At 45.0% G+C, this 20,711-nt stretch overlaps 1 protein-coding gene across 1 annotated transcript in view; it reads left to right on the forward strand.

The window, feature by feature from the left end:
• The first annotated feature begins 237 nt into the window (after window positions 1-237).
• The window catches only part of Spock1 (SPARC (osteonectin), cwcv and kazal like domains proteoglycan 1), a 279,458-nt gene continuing 258,984 nt past the window's right edge, over window positions 238-20,711 (forward strand). Inside the window, exons 1-2 of the mRNA XM_059262399.1 lie at window positions 238-270; window positions 1,558-1,603. Coding sequence (XP_059118382.1) covers window positions 238-270; window positions 1,558-1,603 — 79 coding nt within the window. The remainder of the gene's footprint in view (window positions 271-1,557; window positions 1,604-20,711) is intronic.

Below are 20,711 nucleotides of genomic sequence, written 5' to 3' on the forward strand. Positions count from 1 at the left end.
TGCTCTCATGAACAATAGACTCTTCTGGTAACAGGATTGTCTAAGGCTAAGAGGATATTGAGCATCAGACAAAAACATTGAGTGCTAAATATTCCACCAACTCCCACCCTTTACTTAAGACCACTTAGCACTGGCTATCAGTTTTTAGTTAGCACAGTGCCCCAAATTTGGATTGTATTTAAAATATTAAGTGAAAGGGGGGATGTTGCAGATAGATTATTCTAGACTTTCTTAGTGATGGCTCATGGGATAGATCTCAATGCAATTCAGGTGAGCATAACAGTTGTGCCATAAAATTAAAGCTGGAGCAAAGCAGACCAGTTCCTTGGAGTTAAAAATAGCTTAGTGCTGAGTCTTTGGGATCCAGGGGAGGCTGTTCATGTTTATTCACACTCTGCAAAATGGAATCACTGGCCATGAAGTAATATGTTCTGATTTAACTCTAAATCCAGTTTCCTAAGATCTATCTGAGGGCTTGGGTGACCTCAACAAGAGTCTAATAAAGTCAGGTGATTGAACGAGGGGGAGGCTGATGAAATCCACAGGAGAATGTGTGGGAGATAAACTGCAGCATGGGACAGTGGGGATGGTAATTTAGACTAATTGTATACTTTGATGTAAATTAACTTCTCCAGAAGGGAAATCGGGGGCTTGTTTCAGACAGCCTTTTGAAGGTGTCTGTGATGTGTGGAGTACCTGCCCCAAATCACAAAGCTAACAAACTGGCCATCGGCTGAAAAGGGCCAAATGCCCCAGAGGTGGTGTGGTATGATGCAGAACAGTACAGTCTTTCCTGCTGGCAAGCTGTGGGTATTCTGGGGAGGGTGAGGCCAGTGATGTTTGTTTAGAAGGGAGAGGGTTGCTAGCAGTAAGGAGAGGTTAATAGAACCCTGAAGAACTGAGTAATGAAGGACCCACCTTGGCACATGCTTGGTACAGACTACATGCAAGAATCACATGGCTGTGATGGGAGCAGAAAAGACTTGGCTTCCCATCCCCCTCCATCCCTAAAACAAAAGACATTAAGCTAAACATACAGCCCAGGGGTGTTCTACCGTTTGAATGGCCCTCTGGTTTTAGGCTCCTCAAGTGTTGGGAAACTGCAAATGTGCACCACAAGATCTATGTCTCCATGTAAAAGAAATGCTGACAGTTAAATTATCAGCTGTTACAAACACAGGGGCTTAATCATAAGTGAGAGCGCCCAGGCATCACCTGCAGTATAATTGATAGCAGATACACCTCACACTTAGGAGACGACTGGGCTTACATGTCAAACTAAGATGAGCAGAGCTGTTTCCATATCAGGCTGAGATGTTTTTATAACTCCCAGTGTTTAGTACATACAATTTGAAAGGCAAGGATTGCAGAAGTAAATTGAGGGTTTTTTTTTTTTGTTGTTGTTGTTGTTGTTTTTATTGCATTCTAATGCTTGTTTGGGGGAAGATTTGTAAGCTGTGAGGGTTCTCCTTTGTGTTTTGGGAAACGGGACAAAGCAGCTTTTATGCAGGGAGAGGCCTCTGACATCTGACCTTTGTTTCTACTTTTCTTTCCTAGGATGACTATTTCAGAAACTGGAATCCCAACAAGCCCTTCGACCAAGGTAAAAGGATACATCATTTCTAGCCGTACACACCATGGGAAATGCCCACTCACTTTACCTTCCTTGCACGCAGTTGATTCTCTCTCTCTCTCTCTCTCTCTCTCTCTCTCTCTCTCTCTCTCTCTCTCTCTCAAGCTACCTAGCATTCTTATTTTATTGACTTTGGGCCCTCAACTGAGCGGGGTGGTAGAAATTATTTTATCAAATTGGGTATTTTTCTGAGGTTATTTCTAGACAGATTTAAACAATTTTTAAAACTCGAATCAGCTGGTGAAATTATTGATTACTTTTGTTTTTAAAAAAAGTAAAATGATTATCAAGCTTGTGAATTGTGGGGCTGGTTGTACCCTGAAGTTTTATTCATAGAATATAATATGCTGAAAGAAGTCCTTCCATTCAATGAGGAAAAAAAGAATAATTTTGGGAGATTTTCAAGGATACTTGAAATCATTTGTTAAATGTATCCCTTTATAATTTTTATTTTAAAGAACAATTTTCTTATTTTGTGTGTGTGTGTTCCTGTGTATGCACATATATACATGTGTGAAGGTCAGGGACAGTCTTCAGGAGTTGGATCCTTCCTTCCCCCATGTGGGATTCAGTATCACACTCAGTGGGAAGTGAATTAGCCCCTGAGCCATCTGGCCAAACACTGGTTTCTAAGCAGAAGCTGTTGCAGTGTCCACTCATGGATTGGTGGTTGTCCCCTCGAGTCCTTCCCACTGGTCCTGGGAGACACGGAACTGTTACTATGGGGCAGATGTAAGTCATTATGTCCTTGTGTGAGTTACTAGCACACAGTGAGGGCCTAATTTGAATTACTGTCCTGTTCCTGCTGTCCCATGAGTGGCAGCTCTTGACACAGACATCACTGCTGTAATGACACTAAATTACGTTGTGGATATGCGTGTGCTGTTAAGCCTGAAACTCAGAGGAGACACCATCTACCATACATGTTTTCCATGGCTCGCAATTCTGACTATTGGCTTCAGTTCAATCTCTTCCTCTGGACTCTTCCTCATCAGGAAAACTGATGTTCAAATTTTCACGTGTGTTTATCCCAAACCTTAAAGTAGTACATCTTCTTTGTTCATTCCCACATGCCTTTATCCATCCATCCATTCATCTACTTACCTTGAAAATTTACTGAGCTCTCACTGTTTGCACAAACACCAAGCCGGAAAGAAACCTATTAGAGAGCAAATGGACCATGGTTAGTGTCCACTGGAGTCGCTCAGAGTGAGGATCGAGGAGAAGGAGTGGCCATGACTTCAGTGGGCTATGTCAATGGCCACAGCGCAGGTGTGTGCAGCGTAGGGTGTGTAGCTGTGTAGAGGACTGTGGCAAGGGGTTTGTGGGTCTGTGTGTACCAAGGAAGGAGGAAGGGTGTATGCAGAAAGCTTTCCTTTGGAGGCTTTTCCTGGGATGCGCATATGTTAGCCTGCCAGGGCCTTGTTCCTTTACAATTCTCACAATCATCAAATCACCCCAGCATGCCGGGCGGTGGTGGCGCACGCCTTTAATCCCAGCACTCGGAAGGCAGAGGCAGGCGGATCTCTGTGAGTTCAAGGCCAGCCTGGTCTACAGAGCGAGATCCAGGAAAGGCGCAAAGCTACACAGAGAAACCCTGTCTCGAAAAAAAAAAAAAATCACCCCAGCAGTTGACAGCAGCGTATATGAAGGTGTTAGTCATGTATGTTAAGCATTTCCTTAACCAAGTGTTCTTAGAAGGCTAAACCTTCATTTATGAAGGATACTCATGATACAGAGTGATACATCCCCTGTTTGTGTGTGATGGGCGAGTTTGTCTGAAGACATCTGCTTCAGGCTCTCAATTGTGATACCAGCCTGCTGTGAGGTACCCTGAGCTGCTGCTTTGGGCTAAGATGCATACACAGACTCTTGTCCTCCAAGGAGCTAGATTTGCTCCCTCCCAGGGCGTTCAGACAAATGAAAGTTCCATGAGGGGAAGACACATTTGCTTTTATTAATGCACATGAGAGAAGAGAATGTATGAAGGCAAGTACTGTTTGCCATCTGGATAGATAAATAATTACTCCTCTTGTTTGGATGGTCACACAGGGATTTTGAGTCCCAAGGGAAACATGGCATTTAAACCTACTTAGGAAAAGACTCTTGAGGAGCATTTTACCACTGTTCTGCGTGGGGAGCTCTGGCCTGCTCTGTGTGCTTGAAAAATTAGGTCTGCTGAAATGAACCCTCTACCCAAACCTCATGATGCTTAAGGGTACAGCTGAGTGTCCTACTTGGTACCTCTGTGTGGCTGCTGTGGTCATTTATATACACAGCCATGGGAGAGCGGTAAGTAGAGAACAGCCTTCACTTACAATATTAGCTCCAGCAGATGCCATCAATTACACTGTACACTGCTTAATAGAAATGGATAGTCACTGATGGTACTGACACCACATGGTGAAATAAAAGGCACAGGCACAGTTGACATCGGGCATCCTTTGGAACACAGGGAATTACTGAACTCCACAGAAATGGTCAGAAACATGGAGCCCTTTCTATTCTGTCCTGCTGCCTTTCTATTGCTGTAATAAACACCGTGACCAAAAGCAGCATGGGGAGGAAAGGATTTATTTGGCTTACACTTCCACATCGCAGTCCATCATCGAAGGATGCCAGGACAGGAGCTCAAGCAGGAACCTGGAGGCAGGAACTGAAACAGAGACCATGGAGGAGTTCTGCTTACTGGCTGGATGCCCCTGGCTTGCTCAGTCTGCTTTTTATACAGCCCGGGACCACCAGTCCAGTAACAGTACCACCCACAGTGGGCAGGGCCTCCCATGGGAATCATTAATCAAGAAAATGCCCCACAGACATGCCCAAAGGCCAATCTGATGGAGGCAATTCCTCAGTGAGAATTCATCTTCCCAGGCAACTTTAGTTTGTGCTGAATTGATAAAATTAACCAGACACTTTCCTGATCTAAGGAATGATCAAATACAAGGCTGGGGAGGTGGTCTAGTGGGTATAGTGCTTGCTGTATGAAAGTGGGGGCCTGAGTCTGGATCCTCAGAATCCAGAGGTGCAGTAGCAAACCTACAGTCCCTGCGCTCCTGAAGCAAGATGGAAAGTGGGGGCAGGAGAGTTCTCAGAGACTGATGGGCCAGCTAGCCTGTGCACACAGGGAGAAGAAGAAATGGCCTCAAGGAAAGAGGACTGCAAGAACCAACATGGAGGTTGTCCTTTGACCTCACATGCCCACTGTGGCACATACATACCAGTGCATGCGTATGGATGCACACACACACACACACACACACACACACACACACACACACACACACACACGGGGGAGGGTTGTAGGGGGAGAAAGAGGGAGGGAGGGATATCAAAAGAAGGTTTGTATCAGGGAGACATTTACTTGACACAGAAAGAACTTTTTGAAAACCACACTCAGAGTTCATAAAAGCTGTCAAATGTTTAATATTGATCATAGGGACAGAACTAAGGAGGGCCTTTCTTGTGGGACATGCCCAGTCACACGGGTATGGAGTGTGTGAGCACTGATTGATGGGGACATGCCACAGGTAGGAGCAGGGTGACGTCTGGCTCATCAGGACACTCATAAGCTGGTACATGTTTACACAAATGGCATGGCTCTATCATCATGTTGTGACTTTCTTCAGCCTCAGCTTGGCCCCACACAGTCTGTGGCTCAGGCTCCCTGTTGCTGCACAATTGATCTTGCTGATATCGGTCACCTCCAGAGCGGTGTCAAGAGTGTCCCCTTCTCTTTTCTACCTGATGAAATGAGCTTGATGAAGACAGTTGTCCACAGAGTCCAGAGGAGAAAGAAAGAGACAATTCATGGAACTACAACAGTGTCATTAAGAAAGTAAAAGTGTGGCTTTGGATTCCACAGAATTTGGGGTGAAAAAGCTGTGAAGTAAATTCTAATGAGTTATTTCAAAGGTTCCCAACTGTCCTATTGGAAAAAGAACGCTGAAGTTTGTTTACAATATTGTTTATGGAATAGCTGGTGTGTTGTTGTTGCATGGGGGTGAGGAAGGTTTTGTGTGTGTGTGTGTGTGTGTGTGTGTGTGTGTGTGTGTGTCCTGCTCACAATGGAATGTTTAGGATGTAATTCTGATGACTTGAAGATGTCTCCAAGTGATGGAGCACAGATAGATTTAGATCTCTACTGTAGTTGTGGGTCCCAGGAATGAGCCTGGCAGTTTATGTGGGTATGAAGTCCCAAGTGATGAAACAAACTGTGTTAGGAGGAATGGCTGAGAGATTCATCAGGGGACCAGTCAGAGGCAAGTGACTCCTTTATAGAGAAAGAGGTGGGTGTTTCAGGGACAGCACACAGTCACTGGCTTTGAGGATGATGTTCCTTTGGCAGTGAAGTTCTTATCTAGCAGCCCCGCAGGGGCTCACCCTCAGCAGGTGATTTCAGAGCACAGTAGGAACATGCAGGAATAGATCTCCAGATTTAACAGAAGCCAGGGAGTCAGGAGCCCCATCCACATGCTGTTAACTCAAATGGAGGAGAGAAGAAAGCCCTGAGACTTTGACTTCACCCCTTATCCCAACATCCCAACAAGCTCAAATCCTGACACATCACAGAACCATTTGAGGAGAAATTTTACAACTAAGAGGAGAGGTTCTTCCCATGCTTCAGCTGCCTTTAGGGTCCCAGGGCCCTGTGGAGTGCCACGGCATGCTGTATCACTGGGCTGAAAGAGGCATGGGGACAAGATGGTTCGCTGATAAAGTTGTTGGAACTTTCCCACTTAGATGAGTCTGGAAGTTTTTACACTCTGAACCAGCTAGAGATGCCAAGTCTCTGGGGCTCTCTTCTTGGTGTGGAATTTAACACCCACCTCCACAGAACCTCTGATTTGCATTCATTGGGCCTTGAAAAACAAGTTTTAAAGCTTCACTCACCTCTGAGCCTGGGAACTGCTATAGCTCAGAGGCAGCTGGCCTGCTTTGTGGGAGGCAACAGAATAGTTTCCCCCTGGCGGCTTCACATTAAGAAGAACGGGCTTCACTTCTCCATCACCACACAACTTCAGGAAGATGTTCTCTCTAACTCAACACTTCTGATTCCCCCACACCCTACCGCACTGTACTCCTCACTCCAGATCAATTCATTCTTTTCTTCTATGTCTTGACTCTGACAATGAAATAACTATTTTTTTTTTAATTGGAGTATTGATTTCTAAATGTTGCAACTCAATCCTGGCAGGGAAGAGAACATTATTAATTCAAATATTGGTGTTCTTGGGTTTAATTCCATCTCTCGGCTTTGAAGGTTAAAAGTTTGGTCTTTCCTCCTTGTATGACTTTGCCTGTTTGCTTGCCTCAGAGAAACAGACCATCAGATTAACAATATTTGCATCCAGGGGAACCTTTCTTGGTCCTGTCTCCCATTTTCATTTCCCTAGAGGTGACGGGACTGTTACTTCTCTTTTCTTTCCATGTCATCTGAACATGTGCACAAGGTGTTACATTAAATCATATATTTCACAGTGGAAATCAGTCTCTCTTTCTCTAGGCTGCTTACAGCACTCAGCATACTGTTTGACGTTTTGTTTTCATAGCTGTAGATTTAGCGATTCCTTTACAATGTAATGTTCCTGCAGGTGCCACATTTTACTCCAGTTCTCTCCTGTTGATGGATGGCGACATTGTCTCTCTTTGTTTTGGCGTTAGGGTACTTTTTCTTAACAACTTCAACAGGCACACAATGACTTTCCTGTCAAGACTTTAGCCCTGCAGAGAGTGGTGTCTCCCAGAGGGGAGCCAGGATGGGATGTTGTACTGGCTAGTTTTATGTCAACTTGACACAAGCTGGGTCATTTTGGAAAAAGGAACCTCAATTGAGAAAATGTTCCCACCAGACTGGCCTGTGGGCAAGCCTGTGGTACATTTTCTTAATTAGTGATTGATGAGGGAGGGCCCAGCCCATTGTGGGTGGGTGCCATCCCTGGGCTGGTGGTCCTGGGTTCTATAAGAGAGTAAGCCAAGTAAGCCATAAGGAGCAAGCCAGTAAACAGCAACCCTTCCATGACCTCTGCATCAGCTCCTGCCTCCCGGTTCCTGCCATATTAGAGTTTCTGCCCTGATGTCTCTGGCTGATGGACCATAATGGAACTGAAGGCTGAAATGAACCCTTTCCTCCCCAAGTTCTTTGTGGTCATGTGCCTTATCACAGCAATAGTAACCATAACTAAGACAAATGCAGCTATGCCAGTATCAAAATGGCCAACTCTGGCAAACACCATGGCCTTTCTTAACTTAAGGTTGCCTATCATGGATAGAAAGTTTCCCCTTTGCATTTCTGGGTGTTAAGTTCTGAGAGCATGCCTCTGTGTATGTTTTCTCCTAGAGGAAGGGAAAATGAAACATTCAAAACATAATGCTCTTATTTTAAAATTACAGGTTAACCAATGAGGTATGAATATAACTTCAATAAAACCAGTAGAATTAAATGGGCCTTTTAACCACCAGGGTAGGGAGAAACATTTACTGTAAGCAGGAAGAAAGGCCCAAGCTGGGGCTGGTTTCTTGCCTCAGAGTCCTATGAGACCTTGCAGAGGTGTGGAGGAAAGGGAAAGGGTGAAGGGCTCCTGGTTAGATCTTGGCTGTGCCATTATTTCATGGTCCCAGTCACACCCTTCACTTTCTCATCTGTAGGAAAGCACTTATGTGTGATTCCATCTGGATGGACATTTGTGAAGTGGCTTTTATGCTCACAAGGGCCAAGGGGATGGCCCAGATATAGAATGTTCCTAATGAACCCATGCACTTTCTAATCTATTCAGTTAGGTGTATCTGTGCGGGCTCCCTGTCCACACGCAATGCTGGGACAAATGTGCATAGAATGTTCCTAATGAACCCATGCACTTTCTAGTCTGTTCGGTTAGGTGTATCTGTGCGGGCTCCCTGTCCACATGCAATGCTGGGACAAATGTGCATAGATTGTTCTGGAACAGCTTCTCAGGACCTGTGTCCCCGGGACCCAGGAGTAAAAACCATTCAAGGTTGTGTTTCCCCCATTTGGGTGGGATAATGGAGTCATGAGGGCAGTAAAACTCACTTTGCAGTCATGGGCACTATGGCTTCCTGTTATCATATAAGAGCCTCCTCAGAAGGTCCAGTCCATTCTAAAGTCATGCTGATCAAAACTTATACAATTTGATGTAGTTTTTAATCCAAGGGAGGGGAATCTACTACAATTCCACCTTCTGGGTAGGACAACAGCCCCTGGATATGTTGATTTTGTTGAACTGTAATGAACCAGCTTTGGCTTAGATGAATTCTCAACAGAGTAAAATATGTCAGCAGAATTAAAAAAAAAAAAACATCAGTATGGCTGGTTCAGCTCTCTGCTTGGAGAGTGTAGAATGGATTCATTTTTTTCTCCATTTGCACAGAAGGGAGATGGGTACTTCAAAAAATGCTGGACCCCACTCCATGTCCCAAATCAAAGTGTTTTGCTTGTTAATACCCTCATCTTATTATGTAGCATGTGATTGATGGAGACCTGTGCAGTGTTCTTTTTACATAGTCACCGTGCACACAGGAGGCAATGGCATCTGTTGGGAAGGCCCTGGTTCTGCGGATTTGGAGCTTGGCCTCCATTCCTAACATCCATTCTTCTGAAACCTTGTGCAATAGGACAGGCTTCTGCCTTCCTGGGCCTGGAGATCCTTGTCTGTATGCTAGAGCTTATGGGGTTTATTATACCTATGATGTGATCCACAAAATCGACCCAGCCTTCCTATAAAGAACATGACAAGTGTGGAAAGCTTTGTCACAAGATGCACAATTACCGATTCGTTCTTGAGCCTCAGATGTGGAAGAATCTGAGCACTTGAGTATGAGCTGTCTGACTAGGTCTGCCAATCACCTAGTCAAGTACTTACTTCACTCATTACAGTTTGTTATCCAGCCTGGCACCCAGTAAATATGATCAGCGTGGGTGCCCCAAAGAAGCTTTTAGGATTAGAGGAGCTCAGGTCAGGGGTCATCAGTCTGGGTGATGTCTGGCAGAAGACCCCAGAGGAAGTGCCTGGTGCCCTCCTAAAGATGGCCATGCATTTGGAGGAGGGCTGCAGTGGAAGCACAGGGTAGGGAGAAGTAGATTCTGACCAGATCAGTCAGGGTCACCTGAGCAGAGTCCACCAGTGTGGGGGACCTGGCTGCTATGAACAAGCACAGCAGAGTGAGCCACTCACAAGCAACTGACATCATCAGAGTAAGCCACTCACAAGCAACTGACATCATCAGAGTAAGCCACTCACAAGCAACTGACATCATCAGAGTAAGCCACTCACAAGTAACTGACATCATCAGAGTGAGACACTCACAAGCAACTGACATCATCAGAGTAAGCCACTCACAAGCAACTGACATCATCAGAGTAAGCCACTCACAAGTAACTGACATCATCAGAGTGAGACACTCACAAGCAACTGACATCATCAGAGTGAGCCACTCACAAGCAACTGACATCATCAGAGTAAGCCACTCACAAGTAACTGACATCATCAGAGTGAGACACTCACAAGCAACTGACATCATCAGAGTAAGCCACTCACAAGTAACTGACATCATCAAAGTGAGACACTCATAAACAACTGACATCATCAGAGTGAGACACTCACAAGTAACTGACATCATCAGAGTGAGACACTCATAAACAACTGACATCATCAGAGTGAGCCACTCACAAGCAACTGACATCATCAGAGTGAGACACTCATAAACAACTGACATCATCAGAGTGAGCCACTCACAAGTAACTGACATTATTAGAGTGAGCCACTCACAAGCAGCTGACATCATCAGAGTGAGCTACTCACAAGCAGCTGACATTTATTCCTTACGCTTTTAGAAGCCACAGCCTGAGCTCAAGGTGGCTGTATGGTGGAGTTGTGGTGAGGGTCTCTGTTCAGTTAACAATGGCTAACTTTTCTCCAGTCTTCACAGGGAGGACAGAGCCAGGGCATCTTCTGGGAACCCACAAGGGCACCAATGCCATTGGTAACCATAAGAACCTGACAGCTTCCAAGAATCCCTGCTATCCAAACTCTCATACTAGAGTTTAGGACATCAATATAAGAACTTTCAGGGGACACAAATTCAGCCCCCCACCTCTGCCTCAGGCAGGATGCTTCTCTTGAAAACACTCCTCTTAGGAGATGTGAGAAAAATAGGATCCACTGCTGGCCCTGCTGTTTCACTCTTCGCCTCTCCCCCTTATCTCTGATCTCTTAGAAGCCTTAAGCAGGTGAATAAACAGTCAGGTAGAGCTGGTGCCTATGGGAAGCTGGGCCTCTGGTGCCTGTCACAAGGGCTGCCAGGCTGCACTTCAGCTTTATCAGGAGTAGCTAGGAAGGAAGGTGGCTGTATGTGAAGCTTCCTTCCCCACCACTGGCAAGACAGTTGCTTAAGGTAGTGCTGGGGAGCCGGGTGGGCTGACTTCACAACACTTGGAGAGGAGAATTTTCACAAATTTGAGGCCAGCCTGGGATATATAGTGAGTTCGAGGCCAGTCTGGATTATGATATAAACCTCTGCATCAAAATAAGCAAAACGGCATCAAGGGCAAACAGTGCTGGGTGAGGGTAGTTGCATCTTGGGGTTGTTTGTAGGTACTGTCCTACTGGGAACCAGTGGCCTTGGCTAGACTTTGTCTTTTGGGGTGCGTGCGTGTGTGTAGTATGGAGGCCATTAGATATGTTGGGATCCTCTCTAACCTGGAGTTTCTGGGTATCCAAGAGGTGGATGTAATACCTGGCTGAGCTAGAGACTCACTGTCCAAGTGAAATCACCTCCGCTGGACTGTGCTCAGTGTGTACAGTGAGCACAAAGGAGCTTGAAACAACCATGAGGGGCTGAAGCCTGGGAAGTCCTGGGGGCTGGGACTGCTATGTCCATGTGGTCCCTTGTAGCTCCTAAAGGTGGTTTGTTTAACACACACACACACATACACACACACACACACACACACACACACACACACACACACACACGAACATAGTGCTATTGGGACTGAGAAAACCTTACTGGTCCCAAGCCTCCCAGCAGAGCCTGCTTGAGCTGGTGAACGCTGGTGGAGGAACTGACTTTCTCAGCTCTCTGGACACCAGTGGGCTGAGCAGTGTCCCTCCAGGGTAGCCATTTGATGTTCACCATGGGCTGAGAGCCTTGTGGATTGCCCCAGCAGCTCCTGCTCTTCACTTCAGAGCAGGCAGGAAATGTCAGAAGAAGCCTTTGCCGAGGCAGGAAGACTCCCACCAGATGGAAAAGGCTGCATTTCTGTTGCTGTTATAGAATACACTGTTGGATGAATCCTAAATGGTCATAATAAAAAACCTGGAGCCAGATATTGGGGTAAGTGCTGAAAGATCAGAGAGACAAAGAACAAGCCAGCTCACCTCGCCAGCTCTACGAATCCTTTGACTGAATGCCCCGGAGTCCTCAGCTGAAAGGGGCCTGAGTTCCTGTCTCCTCACACCTTATGTGCTTTTCTTCACCCAGCCATATCACTTCCTGTCTCAGCCTTCCCAGTGCTGGGATTAATGGCGTGTGTGCTTCTCAAGTACTGAGAGCAAAGGCATAAGATCTCAAGTGCTGGGATTAAAGGTGTGTGCTACCACTGCCTGGCTCTGTTTCTTTCGACTGGATTCATCTTGTATAGTCTAGGGTTGGGCTTGATCTCACAGAGACCCAGACGGAGCTCTGCCTCCTGAGTGCTAGGATTAAAGGTGTATACCACCACTGCCAGGCTCTGTTTCTTTTAGACTGGATTAATCTTGTGTAGTCTAGAGTTGGCCTTGATCTCACACTGATCCAGCTCTGCCTCCCGAGTGCTAGGATTAAAGGTGTGTGCCACCACTGCCTGACTGTCCATGGCTAATTCTGTGGCTACTTCTGTCCTCTGATCTTCAGGGAAGCTTTATTAGAATACAATAAATTATCATCACATTTACACTGACAAAAAGCAATTTTAGCTTACAGTTTCAGGTTACATAGACCATCATTTTGGGGAAGTCAAGGCAGGAACTTGAAACAGCTGGTCACATCACATCCCCACTCAAGAGCATACAGAAATGCATGAATTCATGCTTAGTGCTAGGCTAGATTTCCCTAATGCAGTCTAGGGCCCTGAACCAGGGTGTGGTGCTGCCCCCTGCCAGGCTGTCTTCCTACATCAGGTAAGGCGATGAAGGCAATCTCTCACACATACACCCACAGGTAAATCGGATCTGGTCACTCCCCTGTCAGACCCCTTTCCGGTGATTCTGGATGGCACCCAACTGCCCATTTAAAGGAACCTCCTACTTTTCTATGCTTGCTCTGGAGACAACCCAACGCTGAGTTTGTGTCCCCTACTGGTTCTCAGGTCGTTCTGCTCCAGCCATGTCCACCCCCAGCCTCCCTAACTCTAAGACCTGGTGACTAATGTGCTTGCTGTCTTCTCTTGCAAGGAATGTTCCGTTTTCCTGCAGACACCTACTTAAAGCATTCTTTTTAGCTATGTAACCAAATTCATGAAGGCCTGATGTATCTTTATTATTATTATTATTATTATTATTATTATTATTATTATTTAATCAACTTTATCTGCATCATTCACCAAAGGGTAATATATGTGCAGCCATATATAAGTATCTATTAAAAAATATGGCCCCCCCATGGGATCTTGGAAGTGGGCTTAGGAGGGAGAGCCTTGTTCATGCTAGTATCTGACAGCAACAGGATGTTCCTTCAGGATCTGTCTGTGTGACAATGCTTACAGGTCTATAATTAATCCAGTAATACTGAGTACACAGTGTTCTAAAGGTCTGGATTGACGCACAGTCAAACTTGTTGAGACGGAGAATAGAAGGCCTGTGCCTCCATCAGGGACTGCTCTCGGGTTGTTTCTGGTAAGTGTTTAGCATCGGGAACAAAGAGCTCTGGGCTCTTCCTGGCAGGAGAGAGGCATCTGAATGATCTGTGTTGCCAATTAATGGAAGCAGATGGATCTTCTAACTCTAGCCAAGTGGCAGCTGAGCCAGACTCCTTTATTGAGATGTTCAGACATCCAGAATTCAATTCCTCAGTGCACAGTCACCTTCCTCCATGCTGAGGTAGGAGGTTGGCCACATGTAACTCAAATGTTAAAAGGTCTTTTAATAAAAAACCCAGAGCCAGATATTGGGGTAAGTACTGAAAGATCAGAGAGACAAAGGAACAAGCAACAGCCACCTCTTACCTCTAGGACTCCTCAGCCTGGAAAAGCCTTTTAGTTCCTGTCTCCTCATACCTTATATACCTTTCTCTGCCCAACCATCACGTCCTGTGATTAAAGGTGTGTGCCACCACTGCCTGGCTCTGTTTCTCTCCTAGACTGAGTCAATCTCATGTAGCCCAGGGTGCCTTTGAACTCACAGAGATCCAGATGGATCTCTGCCTCCTGATTGTTAGGATTAAAGATGTGGGCCACCACTGCCTGGCATCTATATTTAATCTAGTGGCTTGTTCTGTTCTCTGATCTTTAGGCAAATTTTATTAGGGTACACAGTATATCACCACAGTCACACCCATAGGTGCGGCCAATGAAGAGACTTGCCTTTCATAGACTCCAGAGGCCCAGGCAGCTACACAGTGTCACCTGGATTAGCAAAGTGAGGTGTGTATTTTGTATGGACAGGAATGCTTCCCTTGCACATGTGTATGTACACACATGTGCACATGTACTTGTGCACACATGCCCACACACATGCATGAACATAAGCAAACATGTATGCTCACACCCTACACACATGCACACATATACACATACATTCATGCACATACACACATGTATGCCCACACACAGGTACATACATATACATACACACATGTGTACACATGCACACAAGTACACACGCATGCACACACACAAACAGATACACACATTCATATTTCTCATTTTAAAAATAGGTGCATATTTGGTACCCATACAGATGCCAAGATCTTGATAAAATCTGTGTTCTATTTAAGGACATCACCAAATTCCTACTTGGTCATGCAATGAAGTTCTCAGCAAACCGTGGGACTTTTATTTATTTATTTATTTATTTATTTATTTATTTATTTATTTATTCAAGAAAATTTTTTATTCATTTTACATACCAACCACAGATCCCCTTCACATCCCTCCTTCTGCTTCCTACCCCAGCCTTTCCCCTGACTCACTCCCATCCCCTCCTCCAAAAGGGTAGGGACTCCCAAAACCATGGGACTTTTAGCAGGAAGGTGCAGTTCACAAAAAAATTCTTTTTAACCATTAAAAGAATTCCTTGTGAGAAATGTGGGCATGTTGAGATAGTACATAAATATAGGAATATTATTTTGATTTTTTTCAAGTCAAAGCAAGCACAAAAACCCCACTATAACCTCTTAATTTTAAGTTATACCTCTTCTTGGTGATCCAGTTAAGACAAATTATTTATGCAAAAAATACCCATGGGGAAAATAGACTATTTTGATACAAGTCATACAAGTGTTGGTGGGCATATGCTAATAATTATGATTTTTACCTTTAGTGAAGTTGATCCTGACTCATTTCTTTCTGTCCTATGATTAGACAGGAGAAGAAATTCACACTTGGGGATGATAAAATTATATTGTCACATTATGGGCAAATCTTGGTCGTTCTGTTCTCATAGCAGAGCCCAGATTCCTCCACACTTAAATTGTTTCATTTTATGTACATTTGTGAAGCAGGGGTGACTGCAGGAACACATATGGGTGGGTGAGTCTCAGCTCCAGCCCTGTAGTGCATGTGGCATGGTGTCTATTCTGCAGACACAACAGCTGGACTTGGGCATATGCAAGGTCACTCGGGTGGTTAGTTTTAACTGTCATGTTGACACAACCTAGAACTACCTGGGAAGAGAGGCTTGATGAGGAATTATTTATATCAGGTTGGCTTATGGGTATGCCTATGGGGTATTGCCTTGATTGTTAACCTAACCCATTGTAGGCAGCAACATTCCCTAGGTAAGGCGTTGCAAACTTGATAAGAGTTAAGAAATTGAGCTGAGCAGAAGCAAGCAAGGATGGGAGGATGTGATGTAATCAACTACTTGAGTTCCTGCCTTGACTTCCTCATAATGATGGAACATAATTTGGAATTATAAACCAAATAACCTCTTTCTCCCCCAAGTTACTTCTTGTCAGGGTATTTTATCATAGCAACAGAAATGACCAGCTTTCAAGGGTAACTGGATATGGTAGTCAGGAGCTGTAAAACAATAGATTTGAGCTTAGTCCAAGCAGGTAGCTGTGTGGTATTGAGCACTGGGTGGGGCGGGGCTACCACTGGCATTGTTTCTGGCCTTGAGTCTGTGTGGTTCTGTGAGAGGAAGGCTGGTGAGAGGGAGGCTGTATTTGATGAAGTGTTTCTTTCTAGGGCTCCCCAAGTGCCTGCCTTGTTGCTGCATCTGAGGTGCATTTGGTTTTACCAAATCTTCCCTGAATAGCTTTGAAGACTGACAGGCCAGTGGGTCAGAATGGCACAATCAAAATGGTGTTCACTGTGGACACAAAGGGCTGGTGAAGAAAAATAGCTGAATTACTCCAACGTGAGGAAGAGTCACACACCTCATCAGCTCATGGCTCCAGTCTCTCAAAGGCAGAGCCAACCTGTGCTTGCTCCATCAGATGAGTCTGTTGTCCTCAGCAAGGATGGCAGGCGAGTGAGCCACCCCAAAGCCATGTGGTCTTTCTAGAGTCGTCTAAATATCCACGGATTTGCAAATGCTGCTTGATTTTTTTTTTCTTTTGTAGAATTCATGTGAGAGCATTGAGGTGTTCTGTCCAGAACATGTGTTTGCCTTCATATGTTTTGGATAAAAGGTGTGACTAGAAAAGGGACTTGGGGAGCCATTATCATCAGAATACCCTCTGAGGTGTCACAGGGACAGATTAGCCTGGTCCCCGACCACAAGGAAAACCCAGGCCCTTCAGCGGGCTCTTGTCCTACTCTGAAGGGTCGAGTCACTTTCATGGATCCCAGGCTGCAGCCCCAACAGGAACCGCACTTACAGACTTCTGTGTCAGTTGTATTAGCTATCTCTCAGTGACAGAAAAATCTGAAGTGCACAATGGCTTAAATGTGATTTACATCTTGCTATCTCAGGCACCGAAGGAAATGCACTCTGTCAGACAGGGAGAACCACCATGTGTTTGGACAGTTGTTTTAGTGTGTTTCTGGTCAACATTGAACTGAGATGTTCTAGAAAGGACCGAGGGACTACTTGTGCCTCCAGGGACATTCAGGCTCTCTTGGGTGAAGGGCAGTCAGAAGAAGACGCCAGCTGTCTGGTTAATGGTTCTTCAGGAACTTATCTGTAGAATTTTCTCACTTGACTGGCAAGGTGCTTGTCAGTTAAGAACACTTACAGCTCTTGCAGAGGACCCAGGTTCAGTTTTAGCACCCAAGATGGGAGGCTCACAACCACCTCTAAGTCCAATAACTCTGATGGTCTCTGCAAGCACCTGTATGTGTATGGCACATGCAAACCAATGCAGGCACACACACACACACACACACACACACACACACACACACACACACACACATTAATATCCTTAAAAGCAGTTACTAAGACAAGAGCACTCATCCTGGCTGCTGTGTGTTCATGACTGAATCATCTACTTTTCCCTTTGGTTTTATTTTTCTTGATTCTGTAGCTTCTTACATGTATTTAATTCATCAAATGGAGAAAATTACCATGTGTCTGAGGGTTCCCATTGCTGTGGAGAGACGCCATGACCATAGCAACTCTTATAAAGGAAGACATTTAATGGGGGCTGGCCTACAGTTCAGAAGTTTAGTCCATTATTGCCATGGTGGGACATGGTGTCATGCAGGCAGACATAGTGCTGGAGCTGAGAGTCCTACATCTTGATCCAAAGGCACCAGGAAGTGAAATGAGACACTAGGCATGGCTTGAGCATATGTAAGTCCTCAAGCCTGCCTCCACAGTGGCACACTTCCTCCAACAAGGCCATACCTACTCCAATAAAGCCACACCTCCTAATAGTGCCACTCCCTATGAGCTTACAGAGGCCAATTACATCCAAACTATCACATGCTGATGTCATAACTGTCTAGTAGTAGAGGTGGAACCCGGAAAGTTGTGATTAAGCAGGTAGATTGATTGATTGTAGGTCTCCCATCTCTTAGCTCTTGTGCTCTTCCTTTAAGATCTCAGTATAATATTATAATTCATGTACCCTAGTATATGAATTAAATTTACCCTAGTACGCACACAATCTGTTACCACAGCTTAGAAACCTCCTGGCCTTGTCTCATATCCTGTCCACTTCATCTGTGAGGTCTCGATTTATGTGCCATTTACCAGAGGAAGCCATTCTAATGCCCTAGACTAAGCCAGGCTAATCTCCTACAATACTCCATTATACCATATTTGTACCAAGTATAATTTTTTGTCATAAATATTGTGAACCTGCTGTGTCACATTTTAAAGACCTTTACTATTTGTTTCATCAACTGTTTCCGTGTCCTGTGGACACAGTGAAAATTAAGTTAAGCATGACTTTATTCCTAACCAAAGATTAGAGGCAGATTTGAGACAGATTTTGATGTTTAGAGACATGATAACCAGGAGAGAGAAGGGATCCTCGAGAGATGTGGGTGGAAGGGGGCCTCCATCTGTCTCAGTGCAGCGGGAGCTAAGTCTCTTTTGAAAGTGATGGTATGGTCGGGACTTGTTCCCAATATCTTCTCTTTAATGATTTGCTAGTTTACTTACTACCTGAAGTTCTGTGTCATACAAACATCTAAAAACCCACTGGGGACACCATTCCACTGTTGTCTGCTTAATTAAGTCTCAACCAGGAAGTTCATTCATTATGAGAGGACGCTTCTAGCAGCTGCCTGGATCTGCAGTAAGCACCCAGGGAAGGGAGAGGGTGTTCGGGACATTGGCACATTAGTGGTGGTGGTCTGCAGGGGAACCTTTTAAAAATATTATTTGGCCTTTTCACTGATGGACACAAGGCCAAACAGGAGAAGTGACTTGCTCCCAAACTTCCAGCTAGTTATTAGCCAATCAGGACTAGGCTGTAGAAATCTGGCTCTTAATCCTGTGATGAGCTCTATTAAGACAACAATGGAGTTTTCTCTCCTTTCAAATACAAAATGCCCTGTTGTATAGATGAGGTTGTGTGATGTGAGTGGGGAGTAGGAAGTTTAAAAGGTAACGGCTGGGGGAGGGCTTTCTCTGTCCAGTACCTCAGGGGTGTGATCTCTGATTTACAAAGTGCCCTGGACAGGAGCATTAGCGTCTCTGGAGAATTTTCTGGAAGCTTGTCCTCTGGCTTCCTTCAGAATTGCTGGGCAGAGGCCATAGGAGAGTGGGGAGCAGCCTGTGCGAACAGGTCCCTGGGCCTTCTGATGCTCACTTACATTTGAGAACCGCTGATAACACGGAAGAAATAACTCCTGCTATGAGCTGATGCTGTGCTGACAGCTGGGACCTGAGCTGTGGCGGCTTTCCTGGGCCTGTATGATAGGGATGCACCACCTCAAGGAGAAGCTACTGTAAGTGAATGACTCACACACTTAGCCAAGCAGTCAGCCTGGGGACTTGTGTCTCTGCTCCTTAAGGATGGGTCAGTGTCGCTCCTGATCTCTCCTATCCTCCGTAGACTATACGCTGTTTCTCCTGTTGTCTCTTAATGCAGCCCCTTCCTGAAGGTCACAGGTGTTCCTCATGTTCTCCTGAGGACCTCTTAGAAAGATCCCCACCTGACATACTGCAATCAGAGTGAGCTGGCCTTGCTAGAATAGCTTCCATGGCTGGGGCCTGAAGACGACAGGAGGACTGATCGTGTGCGGGAGGGCAGTCCTTATGAACAGACACTGGTTATGATATGAGTGGGATTGGCAAATGAAGGTTAATGAGAATCATAACTATAGGTAAAAGCATTACATAACCAACGAGGGGAAGCTCGGTGAGCTTCCTCTGTCTTACACACCTTGACTGGTAGATACAGCAAGTCTTACAAACTATTCTTAAAAAGCAAATCAAACTGACATTCTATCAGCTGTTTTAAAAAGTACAATTTCAGTGTTAGAATATGAAAACTGGGAAAATGGAGTGTCAAGCATGTCATATATTATTAGATTCTGTCTTCACGACGTCTCTGTGGACTAGGCTTTTCCCACGCCTGCCCTACAGAAAAGGGAGCTGAGACCCAACCAAGTCAGACAACATATATATTTTCTCCTTGAAAGGTCAAATAGTAAATATTTTAGACTTTGAGGTCCATATATTCTGTTGCAATAACTGACTTCTGCCTTAGAGGCAAATGCAGACCTGGTCATATGCACATGAAGGGCATGGCTGCTTTCTAGGCAACTTCAGGTGTGCAGACTGAGCGTGAGCTTTGTACGTTTTTTAGGTTATGAAATAATTTAATTTTTTTTCAAATATTTTTAAATGTAAATCATATACTTAGCTAATGGGTTACATGAAACAAGTAGGAGGCCAGATCTGGCCCTGGGACACAGGTTGTTGACCCTGGTTTAGGGCGGCCTGGAGGCCAGGGTCTCTCCAACCTGTGTTGTTTTGAAGATCATCAGGAGGGGGTTGGGGGGAGACAAGGATGGCTAGTTTGCTCATCTCTAACACATCCTGCTGAAAGCATTGCCTGCCTTAATGGAAAAGCTTGTCAAGTTTTTCGGAAAAGCCCAGCTTTTTTCTCTTTAGCTTGATGTTAATTATAATTTGGTTGGTACATTTAAACTGAGAGCTAGGAAATGCAAGGTCTTTGATTGTTTTTAAGTAAAAAAAGAAAAAAAAAAAAACTCCGAAAAACAAAAAAGCATGTACAAGGTAGAAAGAAATCAGGACAGGTCCTTTACTTTCTTACTTCTGTTATTCTGTGGTCATTCTTCTCAGGGGCCGGACCTATAGGCTCTCATGCACTCTGGGAGTCCCCGTGAGAGGGTGGTAGTTACATTCATTATAGGCTCTCATGCACTCTGGGAGTTGATGGGAGAGGGTGGTAGTTACATTCATTTTAATTCATACTTGCTTTTTCAAGTCATACA

This window comes from Peromyscus eremicus, chromosome 5 (genome assembly GCF_949786415.1).
Source record: "Peromyscus eremicus chromosome 5, PerEre_H2_v1, whole genome shotgun sequence".
NCBI classification, from domain to species: Eukaryota; Metazoa; Chordata; class Mammalia; order Rodentia; family Cricetidae; genus Peromyscus; species Peromyscus eremicus.